The 25,031-nt window shown below is 47.6% G+C and overlaps 1 protein-coding gene across 2 annotated transcripts in view; it reads right to left on the bottom strand.

The window, feature by feature from the left end:
* The window catches only part of LOC129340673 (inactive phospholipase C-like protein 2), a 41,028-nt gene extending 18,146 nt beyond the window's left edge, over positions 1–22,882 (bottom strand). For both annotated transcript variants that reach the window (XM_054995599.1, XM_054995601.1), the window contains exon 1: positions 22,512–22,882. In XM_054995599.1, coding sequence (XP_054851574.1) covers positions 22,512–22,718 — 207 coding nt within the window. In that variant the 5' untranslated portion in view covers positions 22,719–22,882. The remainder of the gene's footprint in view (positions 1–22,511) is intronic.
* Positions 22,883–25,031: the final 2,149 nt, after the last annotated feature.

Here is a 25,031-nt window from a genome sequence, read left to right as displayed (position 1 = left end):
GCACTCTGAACTAGACTCCTCGATGGAGATGTGGCCATTTGCAAGCCCCTCCAGAAAAACCAGACCCTCCCTCCCTTCCAGCTGACCAGACCGGACTAGAGTGAGCATTGTTGCCCTCTCCCAAGGTGCAAGGGACAGATAAGACTGACTTGGGGGGCCAGGATCTCAGACCCATCCCCGGCTGCTAAATATAGTCACTTCCGACCATTCTGCCATTTCCTCCCCTTTCTCTCCTCCTGATGGTGTAGCCAGAAGGTCGCAGGGGGGGGGGGAGCGGCACTGAGACAGGACAAAGTGAAGAATGGAATTGATGAAAGAGGGGGATATGCTGGGAATAGTTAAATGGCATGAATTTCAGCTGCAGGGAAAATATTTAGTCCACACCAGTCACTCTGCAAACCTCACCCAGTTTCTCCCTAATGCCTATAATAGTTCAGAAAACAAAGGGGAGAGGGGAAAGGCCTCTTCTCACTTCTTCCCTCCTTTCTTAGTGGTGCACAGAAGGCACTCTGTACATGCTTAGGTGATTAAGGCACCGGACTAAGAGCCTAACAAGACATGACGGCAGTCATGGGTCCATCTCGTGGCCACAAATACTATTAGGTGTGCAACACGGCAGCCCCAGGAGCTTTTGTTTCTCCCCTTGCACCTTTTCAGGTGCTGAAACAGCAACAGGGGTGGGGGGTGGCACCTGAAAAAGCATGGGGGAAACAAGAGCTCCTGGTACTATCAGGGCCTTACAGCAATTTTAAAAATTGGAGCAAGAGCTCCAGTCCAGATCAAGGCCTCACAGCAATTTTAAAGAACTGCTTCTAAAATGGCATTAACCTACTAACAAGCTAAGAACAAAAGAGGCTCCTCTGGTTAACAGAGCAAAGATCTGTTATTGACTCGTGAGCATTTCATTCTCTTGGCTGTGGCTTGACCACTTTGATCTTTGTTCTAAAATGGCATTGGCGTCTCAGGATGGACTCGTAGCTACCGTCACATCAAGTGTGGCGTTCTCGTTTTAGGTCTTCCTCTTTTCCTACTGCCTTCCACTGTTCCTAGCATTATTGACTTTTCCAGAGAACAACAACAACAACAACAACAACATTTGATTTATATACTGCTCTTCAGGACAACTTAATGCCCACTCAGTGGTTTACAAAGTATGTTATTATTGTCCCCACAACAATCACCCTGTGAGGTGGGTGGGGCTGAGAGAGCTCCTGGAAGCTGTGACTGACCCAAGGTCACCCAGCTGGCTACAAGTGGAGGCAGGGCCGGCGCCAGAGTTTCTGGCGCCCACAGCCACGAGCGTGCATGCTGCGCACGCACACACCTCTGACTGTGTGATGACGTCATCATGCAGTGTGAGATGGACGGGGCGGCGCGCGGAAGCTTCTCTGTGCTCTGCACGCCGCCCCAGCAGTTGCTCGCAGCTTCTGTGCCCGGCTGGGGTGTGTGGGGGCGGAGGAGCGCACAGCAGAGCTGGCATGGCTGGCTACAGCAGTAGCTGCAGCCAGCCAGCCCCATGCCACTGCCGCTGCCACGCGCCCCAGCCGGGCGCAGAAACCCCAAGCTGCTGCTGGGGCAGCGCACGGAGGCTGCGCCCGGCTGGGGCATGCAGCGGCGGCGGCTTCTGCGCCTGGCTGGGGCGTGTGGGAGCAGAGGAGCGTGCAAACCAGCCCCATGCCGCTGGCGCCACGCGCCCCAGCTGGGCGCAGAAGCCGCGAGCCGCTGCTGGGGTGGTGCACGGAGGCTGCGCCCGGCTGGGGCATGCGGCGGCGGCGGCAGCACAGGGCTGGCTGGCTACAGCAGTAACTGCAGCCAAGTCATGCCAGCTTCGCTGCGCGCGCCTCAGCCCCCAACACCCCCACCGGTGCCCCTCCAGTTCCCTTGCGCCCGAGGCCACCGCCTACCTGGCCTCCATGGGTGCGCCGGCCCTGAGTGGAGGAGTGGGGAATCAAACCCAGTTCTCCAGATTAGAGTCTCACACTCTTAGAGTCAGATTAGAGTCTCACACTCTTATCCTCTACACCAAGCAGGCTCTTGTCTTCTCATGATGTGACCAAAGTATGATAGCCTTAGTCTTGTCATTTTAGCTTCTAGGGAGAATTCAGTATGGGAAACTTCAAATCCTCCTCTGCCAGGGAAGAGGGTAACTTTAGGTCACCCACTCTCAGCTTACCTTACCTCACAGGGGTGTTGTAAGAATAAAATGGAAAATGGGAGAATTGAAAGCCCCTTCAGGTCCCTCTTGGGGAGAACAGGGGGGTATAAATGAAGAAAATAAATGATTGAAAATGAGCCTCCTAAGCTAGTGCCTTAGAACTAAGTGCTCAAAACACACAAGGGCTACCTGAAAACACTGGAGGTTCCAAAAGGTGGAGGGTAGTAAAAAAATGTTTTAAAGATGTTATAATATTAAAATGGTGAAAGATGAGATATTAAAGGTACACATACTATTTTTAAAATCCAGGAGTAAGAAAAATAAATGTACTGCTGAAAACTTAAAAGCTCATGTCAGACAAATCAATAAGGAAACAGATTTCCTGCAGTGCTACAAGATGTTCCTATATGCTGTGGCCACCCACTTCACATCATAATGGAGGGATGTAGTTAGGGCCCTCGGCCGATGGGCTGGCAGGTACATATTTCATTGCCAAAAGGAGCTATTTCTGGAAGGGCCTTGCATAGCCTCCTAATCTATGCAAGGAATTGTGTGTACATGTTGACTGGGTGACTGACTGTAAGAGAGACCCGTCTCCTCTAAAGGAGAAAAAAGGCTTTGCTTTTCCTGTGAAGATCTGATTTCAGATATTTAATTTAAGATGAAGCATTTTTTGCTTTTAGATATCAAAACAGACTGGGGGCATAATATGGAATGAATTATCTTATGGGTCTTTAAGTTCAGTGGAAGTGGTGGAAAGTGCTGTCAAGTTGTGGCCGACTTATGGTAACCCCTGCTGGGGTCTTTAGGGCAAGAGACTAATACAGTAGGATTGCCATTGCCTGCCTCTGTATAGAATCCCTGGTCTTCCTTGGAGGTCTCCCATCCAATTACTAACCAAGGCCGACCCTGCTTAGCAGCCAAGATCTGATGAGATCAGGCTTGCTTGGGCTACCCAGGTCAGGGAATTCCAGTACTATTGATTATACTGTTTTTTTTAAAGTAAGCAGATATTTTCTTTAATGTTTCTGTGTATTTTGCCACGGTATTCGGGGAAGCTGCCCCATCCCCTCTCCAACCAGCCAGTTCAGTTTCCTGCTTACAGTGAGCTTCCAAGTTAACGGCTCTGAGTCCAAAGTCAAAAACATCTGCTTTCCTGCAAGTCAAGAGAGTGGTGAAATTAACTAGACCAGACCACAAGCCATGTGGGTCTAATCAATTTCATACCACAACAGAACTGCATGCCCATATATAGATTTATTGGAAGAGTTCGTCACAATTAGCCAATTTGCAAAAAAACGCCTAATGAATCTGCTTGGAATTCTAACCATTATGATTTCTTTCCACCAAGCAACTCAAGATGACATACACAGGGCTCCCAGGTAGTTTCTTAGCCAGGCATAACCCAGACCTACCTAGCACATTATCCCAAGAGAGTAGACATGTTTGAGTTTGATGGAGCGTCACTCCATCTAACAAGAGAGAAAGAAGCCCCATTTCTTAGGGCCAGATGGGTTGGAAGCTAAAGCAGATGCTCAGTGGCTGGGAGGAGAAGAAATGCTTTGCACAGGCTCAGAGGTAATCTCATCCACCCTCACAGGACACATATTGTGGTACTGAAAACAGGCTCAAAGGTATAAACCCTGGCTGTTGGCAGGTTCTTCATGCAGTGTATGAAACACTTTGCTCCCCAACTTAGCGGGTCTCAGTGTTGCACCCTGCTTCCTGGGAGGAGAGTCATGGAAAGTACCTTGAGCTCTTGAGGCAAGGGGATTTCACCGTGAAGGACCAGAGAGGGCTGCAATGCCCTCTAGCCAGACCCTGGTACTTTACTATAGCACTTTCCTGGGCGACCAGGAGGTGAGAGGGGACCCCGGGAAGGGAGGAGGAATGGCATCGCCCTAAGCTGGGCCAAGACAGAAAGTGACAGAGAGGAGGTGGAGGAGATGAGTCAGGCATCATGGTTACATAAAGTACTGTCTCTACGGTTACCATGAGAAGAAAGGGAAATGGATGGTTCTTGAATTGACACAGACTTGGGGGTTGAGAGGGAAGGATACCAATTCCAACTGGAGGGATTTCTGGATTCAGTGGAAGGCAGGTATAACATTGAGCGTGGACAGGTGCAGACCACAGTTACAGCCTTGGCGTGGCAACATCAGTACACAGCACCATAAATCTTAGCCTTAGCCAGGGTTTACTGGAGCACAACACCAGAACCTTTCTTCTGTATTGATGGCTCATCTTGTGATGTCATACAAAAAGCCAGAGCTCCCTACTGACCATGTGTACACTACATCACCTCTGGTGGGTAACCCCAGCAAATCCTCACACATTTGGAAATAAGGCACAGAGGCTTCCAGAATGGCAGGTTGGCTTCTGGGAAACTTTGCAACCGGCACCTCCATTTGGAGAAGATAAGCACCACGTATACCCACCCCAGCCAGAAATGTCCCTTCTGGGAGGCTGGCTGACCCTCATCTTGGTCTTCCAACAGCAAACCAACCCTGTAAACCAGAGGTCTTCAACCCCAGGTTGAGACACTACAGGTCATGTAGCCCCCTCCTCCTGAGCAGCTGCCATCTTTTCTGTTACCCTTTGGAAGGATCTGCTGTTAGTGTGCATGCAGAGAGAGCAAGAGTGCCACGCTTTCGGTCTCTCCGTGCACGCATGCATGCTCTGAGGAGCAGGAAGATGGCAAGGTGAGGTCACTCAGCAATGCAAAAGTGTTCACTCTGGCTCTGACCCTCTCGGCATTCCTTACTATGGTATACCTCCCAGTGTTCAACTTCCATTTCCTGTCTCCGGTTCTCTTGGTCTGCTGGGCTGTGAAATGGGTGAAGTCGGCATTCTGGTTCCCCCCCCCATTCCCATCACATGTGTGCAGTTCAGTGATCTCATGCTCAGTGAGTCCTGGGTCTGGAAACCACTGCTGTAAAAGCACGCCTTTTGCACCAGAGCAAAGGGGCAACCAGTACCTAGCAATTCTGCCTCGCAACCAGCTTGCCAAGACATGGAAGCAGCTGGAGGGGTGCAGAGGAAACGTAAGATGAATCTGTGCTAAGACTAAGACGATTCTATGATACGTATGCATGAGCAATCTGGGTTGCTCCATTCTTTCCAAACTGGTCAAGTACCACCCGTTGAAGATACCACCTCTCAGTAGCTAAAAGTGTCTTTAAGAGGTAGTGAAGGGCCATGAAAAAAGCTCCTAAGGAAAAAACAACACCCAAACACATGCAAAATCCACAGCGGCCTAAACGTCTCTGCTGCTGTCTGGCAGAGTGGCCTCATGAGATGAAAAAGGCCCGGGGAAATATGACACACATGTTGGTACAGTTGGAAATGCTCCATGCAAAACATCATTCCGAAACAATGCAGAGATAAACTTCCATAGGGTGAAGCACATTATGATGCAGGGGGACATCGACAATCAGCTACTCCCATGTTCTTCCTTTCTTGAAAGATCAAAACATGCACGTGGAGGAGGGTATCAGATCAGAGGAAAGGTGCTGGGGGAGAAGTTGTTTAATCCTTCTGCTTGCTGTTTTCTTGATTTAAATGACCCCCCCCCCGCGCGCAAGTTGCTACTCTTTGCCACATGGGAGAATATACAGAGGCACACATGCTTTAATCTAAGCATTTAAGAAAGAAAGTGAGATCTTAACCACTATTAGATCTCCTGCATCATACCTAGTTTGGCTCTTTGTAAGGAATGCATAAGAGTGCCGCAGTGTGCCCTTGTCCAGCGAAGGATGCATAGGAAGATATCCTCATGGGACACATCTGAGGGTCTACATTTCTACTGCCCTTCCTGGCACCCAAAACCTGGGAGATCGGGTTCAAATCCCCACAACCTGTTGAGTGATCCTGGGCCAGTCTGTCTCTCTCTGTGTCTAACCTACCTTGCAGGACTGTGGTGAGGATAAAATGGGCAGGGAGAGAACTGTGTATGCTGCTCTGAGTCCTGCAGAGGAAGGGGGGAATAAGATGTTTTAGATCTGGATAGCCACCTCTTCTTAACCTCGTGGCAGATTATACAAGTCTTTCTCCTGTGAAATCTAGCCATCTGTTCTGACACGTTATGGAGGGTAGCGCATTAATAATGATGAGCCCTCACTCTATGGAGTCGGCATTATTGCAGAAGCACGCCTGTGATGACCAGGTGTGGGGGCCCAACATGACACGGCTCTCTCCAACATGTCCTGCTGTCTGGACATCTGGCTGTCTCTGGTCTAAATTATAGATTTTTTTTTGTCTGCTCCTCCAAGCCTGTGTCCCTCTCCCAACCATGCATGCTAGGTCCCGGGGCTGCACAGAGTTCACCCAGCAGGCAAAAATGGGAAGGCTGGCCAAATCCTCAAGTAGGTAGAACAGCTGCTTTGCATACAGATGGTCTCAGGTTCAATCTCAGGCATCCCCTGTTTAAAAAAGCAGGGAGAACGTGATGTGAAAGACCTCTGCCCAGGACCCCAGAGAGCCACTGCCAGTGTAGATAATGCTGACCATGACAGACCAATCAGTCCTCATGATGGGGTAAGGTGTGCATTAGTTTAATGCTGGGGCTGTGGCACAGAGGTAGAGCATCTGCAACGCATGCAGAAGCTCCCAGTTTCAATCACCAGAATCACCAGTGGAATGGAGCAGGATGTGAAAGTCTTCTCCTCGAGACCTTGGAGAGCCACTGCTCATCAGAGTAGACAATATCAACCTTGATAGACCAAATCGACCTAATATCAGGGAGAGGTGAAGGGCTTCCCACAACCAGAAAAGCTCATGAAGCTGATGCAGTACAGCAGTTAGAGTGCTGGATTAGGAATGATGTGACCCCCCCACTCAGCATTGCTCACGAGGAGATCTTGGTCCAGTTAATCTCTCAAGCTGACCTACCTCACAGGGTTGTTGCGAGGATAATAGAAAGGAGGGGAGAATCATGTAGCCACCTGCTGTTTCTTGGAGGAAAGATGGGAAAGATAAACATATTCCACCATTCCTCGGACCTCAAGTAGCTCAGATGAGGCTCAGCTCAGATAAGATCAAGTTTAGCTGTAATTCTCATCTAAGTGCTCCAAGTGAACTACAAAGAAGGCTGCAGGAGAGAAATAGTGTATCCTCACCTGTCCTTCTCTTCTCCAGGCCAAATACATCCAATTCCTTCAACCTTTCTTGGTAGGACTTATTTTCATGAGCCCAGACCAGCTTTGCTGCCCTTCTCTGAACCTGTCCCAACACAGGACTGGCCAATGCATTGACTCGCACTGGGATGTCCCCAGTAGACTGTATGCTCTTTAGGCCAGAAACTGCCTTTGTGGCTTACATCAACACTGAAATGCATGGTTATGTAAGTGACTGTAATATAGAACACTGTTCATTTGCAAAACACTCTGCAACCTTGCAGTGGGACCAACAGCTGTGAATATCTCCCAGTCTCCTTGGAGAGGAAGCAAAGTACCGTGAGGGGCCCAGATGGTGTTTCAGGTTGCTTCTGCAAAGTGCAAATGGTTGGGAACAACTTCACTCTTTGCTGCCTCTCTCTGATGTGGTAAGCAGACAGACATGGGAGAAGGGGTGTGGAATCAGGAATGGACTCGAGCAGTTACTAGAGGAACAGCCCCCTCCACTTCCTGGCCCCCCTCCTCTCAGCTGAATGGCCAGATCCAGACAGTCGTTCCTGAGGAAGTTTATACAGGAGGAATAACTTTTCCTGCCTTTGGAAACAAAGCAGGTGTTTGGGCTTGGACCAGGGAGAAGAAAAAATAGGAACCAAATGCCAGGAAGAACCCATTATGTCTTGCTCAAAGAGGAGGGGCCATAGCTCAGTGGCCGAGGATGCATTTTGCCTGCAGAGGGTCCCAGATTCAACTGAAGGCAGAAGCACTTAGGGACCCTGTTCTCAATTGACAGGATGGGATGTGAGCCAATGGAATGAAGCCACTTCATACAGGCAGCTCCAAGCAAAGGGAAGCCTGAGCTCACCAGCACCAGCTGGGCAAGGGTGAATTTAAGTCACAGGGGTCAACACTGGGAACTTGTTCCAGGCTTGACTCTGGCATATACAACATCATTATGGTTATTTATTTCTTGACTTAAATTATACCCCACCCTTTTCCCCAATGGAAACCCAAAACAGTTTCCATCATTCACCTCTCTTTCATTTTATCCTCGCCACAACCCTGTGATGTAGGTTAGGCTGAGTGTGTGTGATCAGCCCAAGGTCATGCTGCAAACTTCTGTGGCAGAGTGGTGATTCAAACCTGGATTTTCCAGATCCCAATCTGACACTCTAACCACTATCCCACACTGTCTGGAGAGCACGTACTACAAATGAGAGTGTGTGCTCTTTTTCATTTCCTTTTTATTTTTGAATTTTCACCCATTTGTACTGCTGGCATTCCCAATCCCAACTGGTTATTTTTCACTGTTCCTGCACAATAGATGCAAAAAAAATTGTGAACACTTATGTGAGTTTAACATGAAAAAATCAGCATGAGGAAAGAGGAAGGGGCTATGGTTCAGTGGTGAAGCATCTGCTTTGGATGCGGAAGGTCCCAGGTTCAATCATCGGTACCTCCAGTTAACAACAACAACTGCACTTATATACCGTTCTTCTAGACAGATTAGTGCCCCACCCAGAGCGGTAAACAAAGTTGTGTTATTATTATCCCCACAGTGCAGCTGGGGAGCTGGGGCTGAGAGGAGGGGCTTACCCAAGCCCACCTACTGAGCTCATGGCAGTATTGGGATTCGAATCAGCAGAGTGCTGATTCGCAGCCAAACCACTTAACCACTGTGCTACAGATGCTGAAAATCCCAGGTTCAATCACCGGTACCTCCCGTTAAAGGTTATCAGGTGACAGGTGATATGAAAGACCTCTCCAATAAGTGTCACTATCAGAGTAGACAAGACTGGCATTGAGAGACCAATGACTCAGTATAAGGCAGCTTCAGCTGTTTATGAGGTTTGGAGAGCATCTGCTTTGCATACAAAAGGTCCCCGGTTCAATCCCCAGCACCTTCAGTTAAAAAGATATCAGGTAGGAGGTGATGTGAAGGAGCTCTCCCTCATACCCTGAAGAACTGGTGCCAGTCAAAGGAAGTAAGACTGACCCTGATAGGCCAGTGATCTGACTCAGCAGATCTTTCATGTACTCAATCCGACCTTTAAAAAACAGAAAATGGTCAAAAATGAAGTTTTCAATTCGCAGAAGGAAGACGCAGAAAACAAAACAGGGATTTTCAATGGAAGCAGCAGGGTGGACGAATTTAGCAGCATCCCTAACAGTGTAATCCTAAGCAGAGTTACTCCAGTCTGAACTCACCGATTTCAATGCACTGTAAATTCAGGTACTCTGCTGGAGATAATTCGGTCTGGATGCCCGAATGGGGTATCTCCAGGAACTCCTCTAAGAAAGTCAACTTGAATTCCATAATGGAAGAAATGAGGATACGAAACAGATAATATCATTGACTCAAGAATGTCCTAGAACCATCAGAAATGGCTTTGAAGGTCATGTTCTAAGGATTTATGTATACTTTAATGTCATTTTCAATACCTTGCATTTATTTAGTACAATTTTACACTACCTTTCCTAGGTTTCCCTCCATTTTACCTTCACAACAACGCTATGAAGTAGACCAGGCTGAGAGCTAGCAATTGCCCCAAGGTCACCCAGTGAGCTTCCGTGACAGATTGTATTGCAGTTGCAACAAAAAATATTTTAAAAATAAAGCAATTTAGCATGTGCAGAGTGTGTTTCCTTCACTGCTGAGCAAGAAGACATTTTCCCATCCCAAAGCAGATATTAGGAAGTACGTTGGAAGAGGTCTGCGGGATCAGACCAGCGGTCCATTTAGCACCCTGTTTCACACAGCAGCTGACCAGTTGCTATGGAGGGCCAAAAGCAAGGTATGGAGGCCCTGATGTTGCCTCCCAGCACTGGGATTCAGAGGTCTGCTGAATGCAGAGGTTTCCTTTAGTCACCATGAATAGTATCTGCTCATAGACCTCTCCTTCATGAATCTGTTTAAACCCTTTTTAAAGCTGCCTGTCTTGTGGCCATCATGACATTCTCTGGCAGTGAATCCCATATTTTAATCACTTGCTGTGTACAGAAGTATTTCCTTTTGTTCATCCTGAATCTACGGCCAATCAGCTTCATTGGATTCTCCCAAGTTCCAGTATTCGGGGAGGGGGAGAAAAAGATCTCTGTCCACTCTCTCTACCATGTGCATATTTTTATTAACTTTTATCATGTCCCCCCTTCCACATAGTCATCTCTTTTCAAAACTGAAAAGTCCCAATCTCTTCATACTTTCTTGATATGGAAAGGTGCTCCATCCCCTTATTTAGCTTGGTTGCCCTCTTCTGTACTTAGATTTTCCAGCTCTGCAATATTATTTTTTATTCCAAATGAAGCCACACCATAGATCTATATAGACTAGAGGCATTATAATATTGGCTGTTTTATTTTCATTCCTTTTCCTAATAATTCCCAGCATCGAGTTTGCCTCTTTCATGGCATACTGGGTTGACATTTCTACTGTGCTACCCACTACAACCCCAAAGTCTCTTTCTCTCTCGGGGCCAAGCTATACATGACGAATGACACTTGAACGGCAAGTGGATTGAGTGGAGGGCAAGAGAACAGGGAGAAATACACTTGCTGTTCAAGTGTCATTCGTCATGTGTAGCTTGGCCCTCGGTCTCAGCAAATTCAGACCCTATTCGTGTACACTTAAAGTTGGGATTTTTTTGTTCCAGCGTGCATCAGCTGAACTTCATTTATAACAATAACAACAACATTCAATTTATATACCACCCTTCAGGATGACTTAACACCCACTCAAAGTGGTTTACAAAGTATGTTATTATTATCCCCACAATAAAACACCCTGTGAGGTGGATGGGGCTGAGAGAGCTCCTAGAAGCTGTGACTGACCGAAGGTCACCCAGCTGGCTTCAAGTGGAGGAGTGGGGAATCAAACCTGGTTCTCCAGATTCGAGTCCCATGCTCTTAACCACTACACCAAACCATATTGTTGCCCACTCACCCAATTTTTGGAGATTCACCTGGAACATTTAACAGTTCTGACTTTGTATTCACCATCCTGAATAATATTGTGTCATCTGCAAACTTGGCCACCTTCTCTCCCTCAGTTCCAGATAACTGATGAACAAATTAAATACACCAGCCCCAATATGGATCCTTGTGGGACCCCACTGCTTCCTTCCTCTATTGAGAGATCTGTCATTTTGTTCGTACGTTGCTTCCTGTCATTTAACCAATTTTTAATTCATGAGAGGACTTGTTCTCTTATCCCATGACTGCTAAGTCTACTCAGGAGACTTTTGTTGATGAACCTTGTCAAAAGCCTTTTGAAAGTCCAAGTACATAATACCTACTGGATCACTGTTATCTAAATATTTGTTTGGTTTTTCAAAGAACTCCAAACAGTTGGCGAGGCAAGACTTCCTTTTACAAAAGCCAATCTGATTTTCTCTCAGCAGGTTTTGTTCCTCTATATGCCTAATAAGTATATCTTTGATTACAGTTTTTACTAATTTGCCTGGGACAGATGTTAGGCTAACTGACCTGTAATTTCCTGCTTCCATCCTGAGCTCCTGCTACTCTGCAGTCCTGTGGTACAGTGGCTGATTTTAGTGACAAGTTACATACAGTGGTTAGTAGATCAACAATGTTACGGTTGAGTTCCCTAAGAACTTTTGGATGTAAGCCACCAGGACCTGCAGAGTTATGGCACATACTCAAGAGTTCTTAGGGAACTCAAAGGAAAAAGGGCTTCAATATTACACAGAGTCTTCAATTGTTTTAAAAAGGCATGGTAAACCAGCCTTTTAGGTGCTACAAGATTCCTTTCTGTCCTTGCTGCAACAAATGGACTTCGCGACCTCTGTGGGATTTAATCTTCAAAATTAACAAGGCGTTTCTCACCATCCCTTCGAGGAGATCACTCAAGCTCAGGAGCCAGAGGGCAAAAGCCACAACCAACCATGCCCCTCAGTGGCTGGTGGGCTTAATATTAGTCACGATTCATAAACTCTCAGCTTTGGGAAAGCACGTGAAACAACTAAATTACAACCCAGACATCATGAAGCAGTGATAAAGACAGAGAGACTGAGCATGTGGCAATAACATCTACATAGCTCATGGTTAGCCCACTGCCCCTTCCGTTCTCCCATTTTAAAATTCATGGGCAGGGCTGCATGCTCAGAAAATTGCCTCTGAGCCTGTGTAAAGTGCCTTGAATAACAACCCATCTTCCACTTTTATGATCTCTTGCTAGTATCTTTTGTGTGCAAAATCACTTTGCCAGTGAGGTATAATGGTTAGATTGTGGGAGAAGGATCTGGGAGACCCAGATTCAAATCCCCATCTGCTAAGAAAGCTCGCTGGGTGACCTTGGGCCAGTCGCACCGTCTTAGTCCAACCCACTTTACAGAATTGTGAGGATAAAATGGAGGAGGGAGAATGATGTAAGTGGCTTAAGCAGGGTATAAATGAAGGAAATAAAATAAACTTAGTTAGAATGATCAAATTCTTCTGCTGAGGGGGCTCTACAAACAGGTTCAAGTTCTTACATCTCTCAGGACCCATCCCAAATTGGTTGTCTGTTGCACAAACTGCCAGTAATGGTTTTGGAAGATCAGTCTTCGGGGCTCATCTGTAACCCGTTGTCTTTCCCTCCCAATTAAAACCTTTCACTTCCAGGCATTCTTTTTTAAAAGGCTGCTGTCTTAATATCCTTTCCCCTCTCTCGACCTTTCTTTGACATCTTCTCTGGTGGGTGACATTTTGCTGACCAGATTATCTGAGTGGGGCTCTATTTTTCTTAATGACACTCTGGGAAAATTAATGTACTTCTTCCCACATCCTGCAATAAACCTACCAGATTCACTGTCACAAGATAACCACTGTCTTGGATGGCTCCAGAAAAAGAATGAACACGTCCACAAAGAAAGCCCTTAGTAGCGGCTAATTGCTACAAGAGCTAAGTGGAGACTCCATGTTCAGAGGCAGCATATCCTTGCCAGCCACAGGATGGAATACACACTGGGTTAGGCCTATCACCTTCACGCTGGCTTGCAGTCTTCCAAAAAGTACCTGGTAGGCCATGTTGAAAGCACGTTGCTGAACTGGAGGGAACCTGGGTCAGATATAAGCACGGCAAATTCTTACATTTTTAATGCAAGTGCCTTGCAGACTGTCAGTTGTGTATAAACAACACCACATCATCTCAAATCATGAGGTACAACTATTTCCACATTGGCTCAAAATCTTACTCCCCAGTCACTGCCCTACTGCCCCCCCCCCCCAAGTTCTCTAAAACCCTTCCTGCTTCTTTCGTACTTAATTTGCGACTCTCTCTGGACACCTTGCAGATTTTCTTTTCAACTCCTTTGCAGCAGAAGCAGCTCCCGGCTTATTCATGATCCTGCCTCAATGTTCCCTCCTCCTTTTCTTTGGAGTATGCTGTGTCTAATTTATTCAAGTGTGTATAGAGGTAATTACACAAAAAATACAATACAAACAAAGCCATGCCTGCAAGGCTGGCAAGAGGATATTATCATCAATGGAAAAGGGATGTATGAATGGAGGGGAGCCTACTTTTATGGTACAGCATGTACCTTGCATGCAGAAGGTCCCAGATTCAACACCCCCTTGCCCCCCGCTTCTCCAAGTCGTGTGTGTTAAGGATACCAAGTTGCTGGAAAACAGAGACCTGCTGTCGATTGAAACACACAATACTGGGATAAGTGGCCTGGTTCAGCACACAATGGGTTTGTATGCAATTAGAAGTGGCACAGCATGACCCAGAAGGACTGGTCTGGAACCCAGCTTTTAAAGCCCTGCTGCTTCCCCCATCTGATCTGCTTGAGCTGGTTACCACACTGGATGCCCCCCCCCCGCCCCAGCTCATGAAAGCAAGACCCTAGAGGGGACTGTGCTTCCTTGGCCAATTAGCATCCGGCGATTAAAGCTCCAAGGCCTGCCAAGCCTTAATCTCGAAAGTCCCGATGAACTGATTTGTTCCCGCATGGAATTAATTTGCTAACAAGGATTGGGAGAAATTTTCACCTTCCCTGCCAAAGCCCCTTTCGTTGCCCATCCTCATCTCCATTCCCCTCTGGGATGCAAGGGTGGCAATTGTGCTAACATGCAGGCCAAGTGGTCATAAGACCCAAGCAAAAAGTAGACAAGAAGACAGATGGGCAGAGGAGACTGACTTAGCAGCAGGGACAAGCCAGCGGAAACCAAAGCAGAAAGGCGATTGGAACACCACCCCCTCCTGTGTCCCTGCGCAGCCTCTCTGACCTGCCGAGAGCCTCTCTTGATGGCAGAACGCATCCTGTGCCAAAAGGGCCTTTGAAATTCGACTGAGGACCCAGCTGGAAAATCAAATTGTGTTCACCTTTTAGGCCCAAGACCCTTTTCCAGCCACCTGTGAAACCTCCGGCAAACACATTCTTCTCTGTCTGATCTCTGCCACTCTTACCCTTAGAGGCTGCAGCCTTTTGTGACGGGGGTACGGCCATGGTTTCATGATGGGGGTAAGGACACGGTTTTCTCTTCCAAGCACCGTAGGTGGAGGGGGGGTGGCAGAAATCTCTGCAGGAAAACGTCAGCTGTCACTTTGCAGACAAGGATAACATGCGTCAGTCCACACAGTGACGACAGTGACAGCAAAGCAATTTAGGGGCCCATTTGTGAAAACGCCTTTTAATTAAGCCATCTGTGCATCATGCCAGTATAAATGAGGTCATGCCGACAGTCATGTTTGGGGACAGTGGGAAATAAGCAGTACATACGTGAAACTGCCTTATACTACTGAATCAGACCAGCAGTCTATCAAAGTCAGTATTGTCTACTCAAACTGGTAGCCAGGTAGTCTTTCACATCACCTACTGCCTGGCTCTTTTAACTGGAGATGCCAGGGATTGAACCTGGGACCTTCTACATGCCAAGCAGAGGCTCTTTCACTGAGCCACAGCCCCTACCCTACCCTTATCATGGGTACTGCAAAGTATGCATATCTTGGTTTGGATAGCCTTTTAGTAGCTGAAGCTATTTAAGAGACTGTTTTAAGTGCTGCTCCCCAGCTCCAGTATCTAAGAGAGGGGCCAGCAGAACCAAACCTTCAGCATGGTTCTAGTTTCACTGGCCAGGCCTAAGGGTAGCCTTATTCTTTCAGCATTCATTTCCCATCTGCAAAACAAGGAGACCTCAGGTGGGATCTTTGCATGGGAGGAGGGCTGTCCTGTGAGTCAGAGACTTGGGAGCGAACTGAAGAGTCTTAAATATCCAGCTCCAAAACAGAGAGAGGGTTCGGACCTATCTGCTCCCCTATAGCTTGAGGCCAATGAGTGGGCAGTTCTGTCTGGGGCAGATCTGATGGTCCCATTGCTCATTTCCAATGTATTTATCAAATCTGTACCCCAGACTTTTTGCAAAGAACTCAAGGACACAATGTAAAAGGCGGGCTTTTCATATTCTCTGAAGAAGTAGATCAGGCTGAAAGGTAGTGGCTGGGATTTGAATGCAGTTCTCTCTAGTCAAAGGATGACCTTTGAGTCATTCCATTACACCAGACAGTAAGCTGGGACTCCATAAGGAGGGCTTCCGGCTATCAGGAAAGTGGACCCCAGCGCCCTCTTCTCCTCCTCCAGTCACCACCAGGTCCCCCGCTCATGCCTTCCTTCCAGCCCATCCAGATCCCCACCTACCTGCAGGGGCTTCATTCCTCTGCCCCTCTGGGAACCTTCCTACTGACCATATGTTCTTTTCATGATTGTGTGTGTGGATAGGCGTATCACCGCTGTGCCTGCCAGGTGTACCCCCATTTTATACCATCTGCAGGTCCTTCCCTGGCAGCATGTGGATGGGGGACTCTGCCAGAAGCCCTGGGCCCTGGCAGCTGCTCCACCTGAGGGTATGCCAATGCTAGCTCTAACACTCAGGATATCTGGCCAGATTCCTCCATGGGCTTCCAGCTTCTAACCTATAAACACTTGGAATAATATCAGGGCACAGCAAATCGCCACACAGCCCGTGTGGGTTCCAGTTAGCCTTTTAAAACACACCATTCAAAGACTTTCCCCCCCTCCAAGGTGCACAAAAAAGGCCTCACAAGTGGGGTGGAGGAGAAGGGTTGGAATGCAGCCCACACACCCTATATTAATAGCGCCCGAGCAATCAGCGCTTAAAATAGGCCACAAGGAGGCGGGTCTCAGCTGACAGTAACCTATTCTGCAGAAGAGCAACCGTGACGCAAGAACAATTAAAAAGACTGCTTTTAGAAACACACACACACACCTACGGGGAGGGGGGCACCTCCCTCTGAACTTCCAATACATACCCACACACAGGTTAATCCTCTACACACCCTTACAGAACCCCCATATGGGGGCATCTCAAGAAGGGGCGTATCATTTTCACCAAGTCTAACCTTTGCCCTCTCCAGCAAAAAAGGGGTTCTATTTCTTTCTTGGAAAAGGCTTTTGCTCAAGATTGGTAAAGTGGGTCTTGTGCTGCTAATTAGGATAAACCTAAATTCCATCCACATGCAAGGTTTGGCAAAGTTTTTTATTTCCACATTTCGAATTCCAGATTTATACAAGAATTTTAGGTGTGCTTGTAACTTTTTTCTCTATATAATATAAAGAACATATTCAGAGGTAGAATGATCATATATATTCTGCATGCCTAAGATCCCAGATTTGGTTGCCTCTAGTAAAGGATCTTAGAGAGCAGAGCTGAGAAAGACCTCTATGCCTGCTAATAGCTCTTCAAGATCTTGGGCAACCAGCTAATCAAACAATGGTCTGACACAGTATAAGTGAACTCTTGTTTGCTTATATTCAAACTTCAAAGTTTCAACAAACATTTAGTAGGGCTAAAAAATTGTGTTAATTGGTTGGTCAGAAATAATTATTTCTTATGATCAAACTAAAAAAAATGAGCACACACACCTCACTTGTGTTTCAGATTCATAGCATTCTCAACAAAAGTGCTTCTAAAAACTACAGATGGCAAGAAACACCATCTTACAAGGGGCATTTCCCTTTCCTCACACACAGGAAGGAATGCCTCTTCTAAGATGGAGACTGTGCATGTGCTTGCATACTTGAAAAACAAAGGGAAGCATGCCCTTGTTTCAGAAATATCATTTTCATTCATTTGCCGATTTAATCAGTTTCACATATCTGTCCAAAAATGTGCTCAATTCCTGCCATTAACTGATTAAGATGTCTTTGACTGGGCAATCCCTAATTTTTAGATAACAAGTAGAAACTCACCCAATTCAATATTTTATACCTCTTTTTCCTCCCCCTTCCTCAAATTCACAGCTGCAAATGCCAAAAGAGCAGAACTTCCAATTAGAATAAAAACTCTTGCTTTTCAGAGGAAGTTTGGATGAACAAAATTTGCCCGAAAACATTCCCAATTCTCCCACAGCTCTATTTATTTCAGGTTAAAAATTGGACTGCATAGATCATTGATCTGACATCCTAGAACACAAACATCTATATCCTTTTTAGACTTGTCTATGTTAACAACAAGCTGTCAGTTATTAAAAATACAGATGCCAATGGACTGCCCTTTCATAAGCACCCCCCTATCACAAAGGGACCCACTTTCAGTGCCAAATCCCAGCTCTGCAACACATGAAATAATACTAAAGCATGTGCCTCTGATCGGACAGTGGCAGTCAGCCATGACTGCAAACCCATGATTTGATCATTCTGCACTTAGTGGCAATGTCTAAATGGAAACAAGTCCAAAGAAATCAGGATGTGTTACTTACATCTGGGAGATAAACAGAATTTTTCACACAAGCTCATCAATTGCTTCACATATGCTGAGCGTTGGGAACTGACATGGTTTCAGAACTAAACCCCATTCAAATTACACCATTATGGGTTGACACTACAGGCCACAAAAGGGGAATGGGCACCTTTATTCCCCCCACCTCTCATATTTATTGATTTATTGCATTCAAATACTTATACTCCACTTTTCCCTTGGCTCAAGGCAGCTTACAAATCATAATTAAAACATTACAAATGCTTCCCTCCTCCCCTTAAAAGATGCCTGCCACTCATACCCCCTCAAAAGTCCTGGCAAACCGTGCCTTCCCAAGATCCCCAATGAGGGGGCCTCCCCTCTCCACTTCAGGGACCCCATTCCACAGAATGGAAGCCCCAGCGGAGTTTGCCCAGGCTCTGGTCAATGCCAGGTGAGCCACTCTAAGTGGGGAACAGCCAACAGCTGACAACCATAGTAGATGCTCAGGAACATGAGAACTATTCCTTCAGATATGTGATACAAACCAAAGGGGAGCCGTCCCTTTCCCCCATATTTACTGACTCCCAAAAACTGGTCATTTACGAGCCTGATGCTCCTTAACAGCAAAAAGACAGCCACCAGCACACCCTGAAGCCAAACAAACAGCCCTGTGAAATGTGCTGCCTTGGCCCCTTCCCCAAGGAATGGCCTTGACTCTGGTAAACAAGACAGAAATAACCTCAGGGAACCTGAGAGCCCCTCACAGTTGAGAGGCATGGCAGGATCCTTCAAGGATACTGATATAAAACACTTTAAAAAAAACGGTTTCTGGCATGTTTACAGGATCCATCCACCACTTCCCACAGTACACCTGCCCTGTCCACTCATGAGGCTTGGCAAATTTTAATCCTGGACCTCCAAGATAAAGGATCTCAGGCAGCCAGACAAAAAAGATCTTCACCTTATGATTTTGGTTCAATTCAGACATCGCAAACACAGTGGAGTTGGTCCCCAGTGGGTACAAAAGAGTTTAACTGACAAGGTTTCTCCCCGAGACTTACTCTAATTAATTGTGACATTCGAATGTGGGCACCTTCACTAACTGAGGCTTCTTTCCCAACAGAGATTCTTGACCACAGTTCAGTCTTGATTAAGAACCCTGGTTCTTGGGGAAACCCCCCCCCCCCGCCCCTTATGAAAGTGCTCTCATTCTGATCATTGGAACTAAACTGAAGACTTCTGTCTCAGGGCAGTGAGCAACGGGCAGGAATGTAAGAGATCAGCAATTAACTCAGTGTGGGTTAGTGGTTAAGAGTGTTAGATTACAGCCAAGGAGACCCAGCTTCAAACCTACCACATGCTATCATGAAGTTTACAGGTGAGGATAAAATGGAACAGGGCCACACAGGCAACGCTGTGGGCCTTGATTATTATATATTTACTTTGTTTATACCCTCACTTTCACCCCAAAGAGACCCGAAGCACCTTAATATCATTCTCCTCTCCTCCATTTCATCCTCAGAACAACCCTCTGAGGTAGGTTTGGCAGAGAGTGTGTGACTGCCCCAAGGTCACTGTGTGAGTATCCGGGGAAGAATAAGGCTCCTTGGAGGAGAACGATGGGATTAAAATGCAGTCAATCAAAAAATGCCCATCACAAACAACCTCCAGTTTGTTCGTGACGTCTGAAAGTAACCTTGGAGCTGCTACAAGTCAGAACAGGCAATCCCAGGCCGAGGGGACCATATGCTGTGGCAGCCGGCAGCCAGTGTGTGTGGGGAGGTGGGTAGTAGTGGGGGGTGACTGTGGGAGCAAGATGTCTCGGCTTTCCACCAGGCGGCCAGATTTGATGACTTTCAGCCTAATTTTATAACTATAATCGCAGCATGGAAAATGTCAACGAAACCCTCCAGGGATTTTCTCGTGAACTTTGGAACAAAAGTGGGGGCTGCAGGGGGGGAAGCCTCTGCTTAGAAAGAAGAGCAGGCACAGCAAGGAGTAGTGGGGCATCTCCCTGGCTATCCAAAATGGGTAATCCAGCCAGGGAGCCCTGCAGACAAGGAAAGTCAGGTATGACTTTGAAAGCCACCCGGACTAGCTGACCTGGGTACCCTAAAAGATCTACCTCCCACAATCACTTTTCTTCCATCTGCCAACAAGGAGGTAGGGGGAAACATACTGAAGGAAGGAACAATGCCAAATACTTCTATTCATAGTCCTGTATTTCATTTTCTTAATCTGGAATCGTTGTCATGGCTGCTGAAAAAGCACAGTGGCTAAAAGGCTGAGTTATAAGGCAGAAAGTCTTGGGTTCAAATCTCACCCATGTGCCACAGACTCACTAGATGGCCTTATTTGTTTATACTCTACCTTTCTCCCCAATTGGAGCTCCAAACAGCTCACTTCATTCTCCTCTCCATTTTATGCTCCATTTTATCATGAGGTAGGCTAGGCTGAGAGTGTATATGACCAGCCCAAGGTTACCCAGTAAGCTTCCATGGCAGAGCACCACTCTGGTATTAGGTAACCCACCAACTCTCAGACCTTTTCTTATCTAGATGTTTATTGAACATCTCAGAGCACTACACAAATATTATTTTCCATCCACACCCATTATTGCCAACACAAGTGAGAAGTACTACTTCACCCATAAGCATGTGCTGACAATGGTCCAGATTCATACACGCATATAAATCACTCAATGACCTCAAAAACCAAGCGATATCTGTAGCTTAGATCACCACAAACAGAATTTTCATATTGCTTTAAATGCAACAGCCTTTCAATGGGGCTGATGCACAAGCACAGCTCCTAGTCGCAAAGGCCCAGTTCATATGATTGCCAGACCCCTAGCCATCTGCCACAGGTGCCACTTTCATGAACCATATGAAGGGCGGAATATGCTGTCACTGGTGTGACCGGTGTGACTGCTAAAAAGAATGTGATGAGCAAATGGCACTGGCCACATATAAGCCCCTAGTGGAGACTCCAGGCCCACTATCTGCACCTCTACATGACATTAGTTAAGCCACAGCCCAGCTGGCCACTCCAGATCTTCTCACAAGTAGCCACATGGAGGATTCTGAATATATGCACCAGGCCCCGGTGTAATCAAGAGATGTGCATACATGTGTGAACTGCCTGTACCACTGTTTGGTTCTATTCAGATGCGTACGCCAAAAAGCAGGATAGGGTAGAGACACTATAAACAAATCCTAGCCCTGTTCACAAGTTACAATGAACACACACATACAGTGTGTACGCTTGATTTTTCTTTCTGAATATGTCCAGTGATTCTCACATAATGTTCAATGCATGTATAAGTTAACCTGTGGTTGAAACCTCACATTTATCCAGGTGCTGGTCCCTGGTTTCATTTGTAAAGGGTATGTGCGTCAGCAATTTTGAGTCCATGCAGGATGTACATACATTCCCTGTAAAATGTGAAAAGGGCTCCCCAGTACATCCATCACTTGATAGCTACAACATCAAGTGGCAATGTGCACATACACATGGATCGTCACTAATATGAACATTCACATCCCTTCAACTACGATATCTTTTTTTATTTAGTGGCCAAAGTAGACAAATGTTTTAAGAAATCAGACAATGTTACAGATGGGAATGGGTGGCTTTCTACAACCAGGTTATGAGTTGCATCAGTTGAATACATGTCAGTAGCTGTGTTAGTCTGTAGCAGCAAAACACAACAGGAATCCAGAGCTCCCTTCCACATCGCCTTTCAGTTGGCTGCAGTTTTGAGTATAAATACATGCATCTGATGAAGTGAGCTCAGAGTCATGAAAGATGATGCTGGAATACATTGTGTTAGTCTTTAAGGTGCCACTCACTTGTGCTTTACCATAGATTAAAGTGCATTAATTATTTTGAAAATACAACGGGAAGAGACAAGAGGAGGTTCTATAGAGGAACCTTCTTTAGAGTGGCTGGGAGAACAGCATCAAGTGATGCTCTTTTTGGCAAGGAAGATAAAGGGTAGGACTTTCCAGGGGGTATCAGGTTATATGGGTCACAAGCTGAAGATGACTGGATTGAAATAAAGAGTGGTTAAGATTATTTAGGAAGCAAAAGAAAAACTTATTTTGAGCTCCCATTATGTTCACCATTCACACCTCAGGAACAGAAAAGCATAACAACAGCTGCGACTCTGAGCATATACAGAGTGCTTTTTGCTTACATGCTGGAAATCCTACTGAAACAGTCCCCACGCGGGCCGGAACCCCAAAGCGAAGCGTTTTGGGAAGGAGAGGAATGCGGGGGAGAGGGGCAGGGAGCTTTTACGGTGGGGAGTAGAAGAAAAGACAGAAGGGTCTGGAGTATTCCCTGGATCCTCAGTTCGGATTTAGAAGGTCAGATGAGGACAGAGCTGGGGACATGGGGCGACCGCGGCTACAATGTCCTTAAGGCGGGGGCGGGGGGAGGCAGGAAATCCTCGCGGGGGTTCCAAATGAGGAGGGGGGGCAGACACACATGCCAAAGGAACCGGGGAGGGCCGAGGGCGCTGGAGCGAGGGAAGATCAGGGACCCACCTTCATGATGCCGGCGGCGGGGGCGGTCCTGGCCAGGCCGGGGGGGTCCCTCTCGGCCGAGTTGTCGCGGCTGCTGCACGCGGAGCCCCCCGAGGCGGAGCGCAGCGGGCTGAGCTCGCCGCCGGCGTCTGTCCGGGGCGGCAGGGTGCGCGGGGGCCCGGGCCGGGGCGAGCCCGAGGGGGGGACGCCGGGGGGTCCGTCCGCCATCCCCTGCCGGGGCTCCCAGCAGCCGGCCCGGCCCCGCCCGGAGGGGCTCCGCAGCGCCTGCCCCAGCGGCGCCCGGCGTGTGCGCCTTCGCAGCCGTGCGCTCCCGCCCGCCGCCTGGGCTGCGCCTAGCCTGTGCCCGGCGGGGAGCGAAGGAAGGAGGGACGCAGCGGGCCAGCCAGCCAGAAGACGCCGCCGCCGCCGCCGCCGGGGTGGAGGAATGGTGGGACGGCCGGGGCGGGGCCTGCCGGAGCACGGCCCCCCAAGCCCCTACCCCAGACCGCGGTGCGGCCCCTCGAGCCTTCCTTTCGCGTGGCGCCGCTCAGCCCCGGAGCCGCTGGACAGTACGGGGGCCTCGTGCGCCCCGGAGCGGCTTGCAGAGGGCCCGGGCGAGCCTGGCATGTGGGAATGGGCCACCGCGGACAGAAGCGCCCAGACCCCTGGCTAGGCTTTGCCTGCAAGACTCGGTGCGGGTTGGGGGTTTGGCCGCGTCCGGATTTCGGTTGTGGGATTTGTCACCGGATTTTTCACGTCGCCCAAGGCAACGCTTTCGCCCCCACGGGCTCGGGGCAGCTGCTTCCCATTAAGCGGCGGACGTGCGAGTGGGAATCAGCCGATCCTGGGTGCCCTCCAGCTAGCGTGTCCCCCCGCCCCGAAAGGCCACTTTTTCTAAGTCGGAGGGCAGGGTTACCGGCATGCTCGAACACCATCGCTTCTTTTGATACATTTTATTCCCAGCCGTCCTCTGAGGGCACAAGACTGTACCCATGATTCCAATCCCCCCTTTTATTTTCATAACAACCCTGTAAGGTAGACATAGCTGCACAATGATAGTTTTATGTGGGTAGTCGTGTCGGTCTGCAGTAGAACAGCAGGATTGGAGTTCGGTGGCACCTTAGAGATCTACCAGGTTATTCAAGGTATGAACTTTGAAGAGCTTTGACTCTGGAAAGCTCATGCCCTGAAAATCTTGTTGGTTTCCAAGGTGCCGCTGGACTCAAATCCTGCTGTTCAGCTACACCAGTGTATGAAGGCAAGGACAGCCAGTGAGATTCCTAGTAGGACTCTTCTGGTCTAAATCCACACTGCGCACCAGGGGCACCAGGGGATCCCCTCAGTGTTAAGAAAAGAACTCCCTCAGAGGTCTGTCAGGATCCTGGGTGCCTCCAGCCATTTCTGTCAGATCCACTGTCAACAGTTGTCTCAAACTGAGGGGCAAAGCCTCCCTGGACCTGTGCTCTCTGACCAAGATTTTTGGCTCCCTCATTCCAGTGTGGTGTAGAAATTAGAGCGTCAAACTAAGATTTGGGAGAATGAAAAAATGAAATCTGTCCCTCATGTCAGAACTGACTTATGGCTACCCCTGGTGGCGTTTTTCATGGCAAGAGACTAACCGGTGATTTACCATTGCCTGCCTAAGCAACCTTAATCGTGGTCAGAGGCCTCCCATCCAATTACTAACCAAGGCCAACCCTGCTTAGTTTTTAAGATCTTATGAAATCAGGCTGTCCTGGCCAGGGCAGGATTTGAAGGATCTGGGTTCAAATCCCCACTCTGTGGTGGAGGTTTGCTGGGTGACCTTAGGCCAGTCTCATACAGTCAGCCTTACCAACCTCACAGAGCTGTTGTGAAGATAAAATAGAGAGGAGAAAATGGGGAGAAAGGCAGGGTATAAACGATGTCAATAAATAATCCAGATGTGTTAGGCAACATAGTCTATGTTTATGGAAAGTAGCTTTGCGCAGACTCAGAGGTGCTCTCCCCTTTAATACTTCATGGGTTATATCGGGCCAGCATTCAAAATAGTAATCCCTGCTTAAGCTTTCCCTTGGCCCATCACTACAACGTTCATCTGTTTCCCTTCCATCTCCAGAATGATCCAGTCCAAGAAAGAATTTTCAGAGTGCTTGCTTGTGGGATTTTGCATGCTTGTGTGTTTTTGGATCAAATATAAACCAATGGAAACAGCCTTTTCCTAGCTCAGAGCAATAGAACACTTGCTCTGTACTCCAGTTTGCAAATAAATCCAGCAAGAACAGTTAGTTGCCCATCAACCCAGATTAGTCATTTATGCAACATGAATGGTTTGAAAGGGGGGCAAATATTGTGCAATTTACAAATCCTTCCCTGACCTGAGGGTAGGGGACTCTGTCTCAGCAGTAGTACATCTGCTTGGCATGCAGAAGGTCCCAGGTTTGATGATCTGATTCAATATAAGGCAGCTTCCTGTAACTGGTTGCTTAGAGTGTGAGATTTTATTAATTATGGACTATTTGGTATAAACTACCAAGGTATGTTTTTGTGAGATTAACTGTA

This window comes from Eublepharis macularius, chromosome 12 (genome assembly GCF_028583425.1).
Source record: "Eublepharis macularius isolate TG4126 chromosome 12, MPM_Emac_v1.0, whole genome shotgun sequence".
Lineage (NCBI taxonomy): Eukaryota > Metazoa > Chordata > Lepidosauria > Squamata > Eublepharidae > Eublepharis > Eublepharis macularius.
Note: the sequence above shows the minus strand (reverse complement) of the source record. Positions and strands in the feature narration are given on the sequence as shown.